Source organism: Stegastes partitus, unplaced genomic scaffold (assembly GCF_000690725.1).
Source record: "Stegastes partitus isolate 25-593 unplaced genomic scaffold, Stegastes_partitus-1.0.2 Scaffold352, whole genome shotgun sequence".
NCBI lineage: Eukaryota > Metazoa > Chordata > Actinopteri > Pomacentridae > Stegastes > Stegastes partitus.
Window position 1 is genome coordinate 276,709 of NW_007578083.1, and position 6,259 is coordinate 282,967.

The 6,259-nt window shown below is 41.5% G+C and overlaps 1 protein-coding gene across 3 annotated transcripts in view; it reads left to right on the plus strand.

Moving 5' to 3' along the window:
• The first annotated feature begins 1,572 nt into the window (after nucleotides 1-1,572).
• ptp4a1 (protein tyrosine phosphatase 4A1) overlaps nucleotides 1,573-6,259 on the plus strand; it is an 8,365-nt gene continuing 3,678 nt past the window's right edge. The window contains exons 1-4 of one of the 3 annotated variants that reach the window (XM_008284237.1): nucleotides 1,573-1,734; nucleotides 4,410-5,076; nucleotides 5,340-5,432; nucleotides 5,925-6,055. In XM_008284237.1, the coding sequence (XP_008282459.1) occupies nucleotides 4,972-5,076; nucleotides 5,340-5,432; nucleotides 5,925-6,055 (329 nt within the window). In that variant the 5' untranslated portion in view covers nucleotides 1,573-1,734; nucleotides 4,410-4,971. The remainder of the gene's footprint in view (nucleotides 1,735-4,409; nucleotides 5,077-5,339; nucleotides 5,433-5,924; nucleotides 6,056-6,259) is intronic. The other 2 variants (XM_008284239.1, XM_008284240.1) reach the window with 2 other exon arrangements.

The following is a 6,259-nucleotide window of genomic DNA, read 5'->3' on the forward strand; positions in this document are numbered from 1 at the left end:
ACATTTTATAAAATTGAACAGTCACTGAAGATAGCCTGACTATTTATGACAAAGTGTACAATTTCTGAAATCTGATTATTATTTAATTAATTTATACATCTGTTTTGGAAGTCAGAATTAAAATATTTAATGTTTTTAATATGTTTTTGTAATGTACTAACCATTGGGGTTTCAGTTTTTTCTTGTGCTGATAGTAACTGTTTTGCTAGAGTGCTGAGTCGGGTTCATGGAGCAAAAGTTTAAAGCCACATGTGGCTGAAGCAGCAGCAGCCAGCTCCAAGCTTTCCTCTCCTCATTTTTTTATTTATTTTTTTGATTGCTTCAAACACTAGAGGTTTTGTGGATAGTGATATAAGGCTTTGTAGTACACAGTTGTACCCCAAATGGTAGTTACACCCTTGTACCTACAGTTGAAAGACAACGTCAGGCGACTTTTCAATTACTGTCAAATAACTAACGGCAAATAACAAATATTCATGATGTCAGGCCCCTTCACTGTGAGCATCTACACAATAGTCATAATTTGGTTTTGGTGCATTTTAAGTTGCAGCTGATTTCTGCCCCAAGTGGATGAAACCAACCAGAAGTAGCTGAAGTGGGACTGTACTATAGCTAACTGCAAAAGCATCAGGGTACAATTAGAAGACTCTTTGTTAAGCCACGAGGAGAAATGAGGTGTTGGTAAGTTTAGCTGAAGCAGATCATATATATAAGGACCAGAACAAATGCAGGAATAAAAAAATAAATTAAAAAACTACAGATAAATACCAATTCAGGAACTCATTGTCTATACATAGACAAAAACATACAATAAGAGTGCAACAAAGTGAAGTGAAAAGCTTTATAAGGTATTGTATGTGTGTTGTTTTGGTGCAGTCATGTGCAAGACTAATATAATATAATATAATATAATATAATATAATATAATATAATATAATATAATATAATAGTTGTATTAGTTTGTACAGTCGTCCTCTAATGTATTCATACCCTCCTATTAAAGAAGGAAAACAAACAGATGTCACAGAAATAAGTTCAAACTGACAAAAGTAATAATAAATAAAAAATGGAATGATCATCATGACGTTGCTTTTGAATAGTGGTGCAACAGAAATATGATTAAAAAATAAATATAAATATAAATAAATACACACAAGCAAACCAGCCTGATGGGAGCCATGAACTAATATGTAGCTGAACAACCCTCTGAGCCAATCACTGCCATCAGGTGTTTCCTGTAACTCTCAGTCAGACTTGTGCACCTGTTGACAGGTGTTCTGGACCACTGCTCACCTGCTCATCAGCAAAGGCCTCTCATTTGTAAGAGACAATTTTTATTTTTATTTTTTTAAATTATTAATTTCAACCACAATTCAAAAGCAACGTCTTATTTCACTAAATTATAATTTAACAAATTTTTATTTATGACTACTTCTTTCAGTTTGTAGTTATTTGAGTGACTATTGTGCCTTTTTTTTAGTGGAGGGGGATAACTAGGTTCGAGGACGTCGCTGGTGTTTTATAGTGAAGGGGGAGGCAGGAGCTGCTCTCCGGCTCTCTCTCCTCCTCTTCGGTATATCGTCCATGGTTTCGTCCCGGCAGATCAGGAGACTTTGGCTCCGACCGGAGGAACAGCACCGGACTGTATGGTGGAGAACCGTTCGCTCATTTTAGTTTTTTCTGGGGACCGGCTGTATGATTAAGCTACAATCTTCAATGAGTAAGCATATCCCAGTAAGTAACGTGTTGTTTGTGGCTGCCATTTTGTGTCTGCTTTCCATCTCCTCTGCTTGTAAATCACTACGTTAACTGCTACCAGCTGGCCCTCACGGTGAAATCACGGCCTGCTCGGCAACAAAAAAGACAAAAAAAACCCAAAAAACCCCGGTGTGCTTTTCTCCGTGACTGCTCGTTTCCACCGTCGTCCATTGTGTCACATAACCGGTTTGTTCCGGTTTATGGAGCCGAAGCCAGCGGTTTGTGTCACGGCGAGGAAGCGGCTGTCGGATGCGCAGCTCGGGGCTGGTCCTCGGAAGTTTCTGTCGTATAAACTCGACGCTTTTTTTGTTCTTTTTTTCCCTCTGTGAAATAAAAAAATAAAAATGCGTCAGTGGTTTGGGACATTGGGTGCCGGTTGTGGAGCTGAGCCGAAGCGTCGTGCTACTAGCGAGCGGCTGTGACAGCCTGCAGGCCTCTAACGCGCTATGATGGCGCCCAGTCCGTCCGCACACAAAGGACACTTCACAGCCCGTAATGTGATGCAGCGACGGGCAGCTCGTCCACACCACTCCTCCTGTGCTTCTCACGTCTATTCATTTCACCTTCCTTGTGCTTATTTGTTCTCTTCTTTTGTCATAATTTTTGTACCAAATGCAGTTTTTTTAAATTATTTTTTTATTATTCAGCCGGATTAACAAAAGCATACTTGATCAGCTTAACTGCTTCCTCCTCTTTGAAGGTGTAAAGGGCAGAAACATTAGGAAAGCAAATGGCAGACGAAGCATTAGTGAGTCAGATTTGTGCTGCTGGTAATAACAGGGGATGTTAAAGCCCTGCTGAAGGCCTCATGGTGAGCTCACAGATATGACCTAGATGTCAGAAATGACACATCCTTTCTATTGTACACCGGCAGCCATTAGGTAGGAAATCACACAGTGCTGCAGCGTGACTTTATATAACACAGGTAGAGAGGCTCAGCTTTTCTCTTGAATTTCCACCTCCTGCTTGACTGGGAATCATCATGTGTGACATGTTGGTGGATGGACGTGATAAGAAGTCAGCACAGGGACCAAAGCCCTCACTGGGTAGAGCTGCACCCAGCACGTCTACATTCATTTACACTGCACGCTGTCAGTAAAAAAGACCTCCACGCCTTCAGCTTCTTCTGATAATCTGCATAAATGTAAATACCAGTATATTTGCACCCTCAATATTCTACAGTTCTTATTTAAATTTAGCTTCACTGCACCATATTTTTTGGCTTTACTTTGCACTACTGCTTTAATTTTTTAGCTGTGTTCATCCTGTGCATTGTACTTTACTGTATATTAATCATTGCACCAACCCACCAGAACAGATTCCTCGTATTGTGTAAACTGTACGTGGCAGTCAATCTGTTTCTGGGGCTACAACTAACTAATAAGTCAGTAAAGTGTGAACATGGAGGGAAAAATGTTGATGGGTGTTTGCCAAAGACAAAAAGGACGTCTTTAAAGGTCCGCAAAGATTTTCAGTTTAGAGAGAAGAAACCAGAGAATCTCACATTTAAAAATCAGATAAATTTGTTGGCTTTTTTTTTTTAACCTTTAGAAATAATTAATTGAAATAGGTGTTGATTAATTTAATGGTTGACGGCTGTCGATGGTTAATCGTTGGAGTAGAGTTAATGTGGTGACAAATACAAGCGCTGAGGGACTTCTGCCAGTACGTTTGTATAAGTTAATGGAAGGATTGTGTCGTGGCGAAGATGAACAAAACAACAACTAAAACACCCGTCATTACTTTTTTTCATGAGTTTGCTCAATCCTCAGCCAGTGTCATGGCAACGATGAATTGTTCTTTTTGTTTTTCTTTGCGTGGTTTAAAGTCTGTGTAAAATGGCAGCTCCTTCTGGTCTTTTATTCTGAAGGAGTGCTCTGTTTGAGGAGAGCTCCTGGATCCCTATCAGAGCCAGTGTTGGACCAAACAGATTTTTACTCCACAGAGGTGACGTGTGCAGGCCGGAGTCTGCAGCGTGTGTGACGCAACCGAGTTTCAACACTTTAATAACAGCACCTCAGTAGGGCTGTTCTACTAGTGTAGGGTGTTGTTATTGAACTATTAAAGTTTACAGTGCTGGAGTTGTAGTAAAAAAAAGGTAATTAATTCAGTTTATAATGATGGGAAATGGAGGGAAAAAAGCAAAGTTTTGTTGTGTGTGTCGTTAATAAAAGTCTAAAGGCTTGTTCGTTAAAATTTTGACCGTCAAACGCCAATATTTTCAGTTTTTCTGTCACATCTTTGCTGGATATTGTAAGATTTGGAATTTTTTGGTGAGACAGAATATAATCATGGGCTTTGAAAACTCGTGATTGGAATCTTTTACGATGTGCTGACAAATGTAGGCCTCATTGGTGGATTAATTTCCAATATATTGTTCATCCTGAAACCTGGCGTTATGCAGTAGAGTCCGTCTGTTAACTAGGAGCAACAATACAGAACAAGAAAACTCCTACTGGACCCAAATAGGCTCCAAAACTGTTGACTTCATGTCCAGCGGCTGATGTTTTGTTGTGTTTCTGATGAGTGTTTTCGTCATCACCTTGAGCACCATCGATGTGTTAACATGCCACAAGTGAACAGCAGCCCTCAGAGTTGTTAAACTGCGTTTTTTTTAAAAGCCTTTTCTTGTCCCCTCCTGTGTCCTGCAGCAGTTCTGTGGTGTTCTGGGTCACACATTTATGGAGTTTCTGAAGGGCAGTGGGGACTACTGCCAGGCTCAGCACGCTGCCTATGCAGACGAGTGAACAGCCAAACTCGCCATCGATCCGACGCACTTGAGCCACAGGAGGGACCCCGGGAAGTTGGCAGGACCGGGACGCCTCCCAGAACCAGCGATAACTCGGCCTGGATGGGGTAACTCCACCCGCTGCACACTGCCCTCGTCGGCTTCCGCCTGGCCAGAATCAAGGTGGAACCAGCCTTGTTTTTTTTTTTCTTCCTTTTCTTTTGTTTTATTCCGAAGGAGAGGGTTTTGAGTTACTTTTCTAATTGTCCGCCCTTTTTCGGCTGCCAAACTCCCCAAATTTGCCTGTCCTTTTTGTTTTCAAGCCTTGCCAACCTCGAAGAAGACCGGAGGATTTTTGTTTCTCAAAGCTCGTTGGACATTTGTGTTTGACATTCCCTCCGAGTTCAACTAAGTGTTTACATTAGTGTTTTTACTCTGTGGAAGACATCTGGGTTTTGTTAAAGTTTTATTTTTACATTGTCACAATGGCTCGTATGAACAGACCAGCCCCTGTGGAGATCACCTACAAAAACATGAGGTTCCTCATTACCCACAATCCCACCAACGCCACCCTGAACAAGTTCATCGAGGTGAGCCCCAGTGTCGCTGCTTAAACGGTCACATTTATGGGATGTTTAGAGTTTGAGCTAGTCTACAAGTCCATACCCACATTGAAGAAACATGAAGGCAAAGATCATGTGTTGAGAAATGTTTTGAATGTGAAATACCAGAAGCAGAAACATTTTTCATCTACAATGACTTGTAGAGGATGCTACTGGGCTAGGAACCAAAGAAGATTTTTGATTGTACCTTTTTCTGTCTTTTACAAAAACCCTGTTCTATTCGATTTCAGGAGCTGAAGAAGTATGGAGTCACCACGGTTGTGAGAGTTTGTGAGGCCACCTATGATGCCACCCTGGTGGTGAAAGAAGGAATCCAGGTTCTGGTGAGTTCAGACCTGTTCTTCATGACTTTTAATGTTTTAAACCCAACTTGTTTTCTTCTAGTTATGAGTAATCAAGCTGTGTTTTTAATATGTTAGAAGAAAACAGACATGAGTGGAAACACTGAGCTCACAGCCTGGACCTTTCCTTTGCTGCTAACAACTTTATCCTCAGATTTAATGAGATGCCCTAAAACCAGCACATATATCCTCTGCACTGTTTACTGGGAGACACAAAGGGCTTCCATGATCCCAGCGTTTCTTGTGCTCCTTTGCCAAACTTTTACCTAAACTTGTGATCTTCCTGAGAGCGTGTGACTGTGAAGAACATTTCTAAACAAAGCCTCCGATCCAGAGGAAAGAAAAGCTCCACAGGTGTCCCTCCTCCTACAACAACATTTTTCTTTCCCTGCAGCCGGTTCAGCCCTCACACTTCTTTTGTTTTGGTTTCCAAGAAGCTGAGCCCATGACGTCATTTCCCTCTTTCTCGTCCAGGATTGGCCGTTTGACGACGGAGCTCCTCCCTCCAACCAGATCGTGGACGATTGGCTGAACCTGCTGAAGCTGAAGTTCAGGGAGGAGCCCGGCTGCTGCATCGCTGTCCACTGTGTGGCAGGGCTGGGGAGGTGAGAGATTCAAGTGTTCTCAGCATAACCAATCATATTTTATACTTGATTTCTGTCGGTGGGGATGTGGGAGGTGTGTTTGTACGTTCTCTGGTGTAGAAACGGTTCTTTTATAATGACTGACAGACGTATGACAGATTTTTCAAACAAAGATGTCAAACTGTCTGTTGCTCTCATTTGTCCGGGACAGTTTTGTTTTTTTTA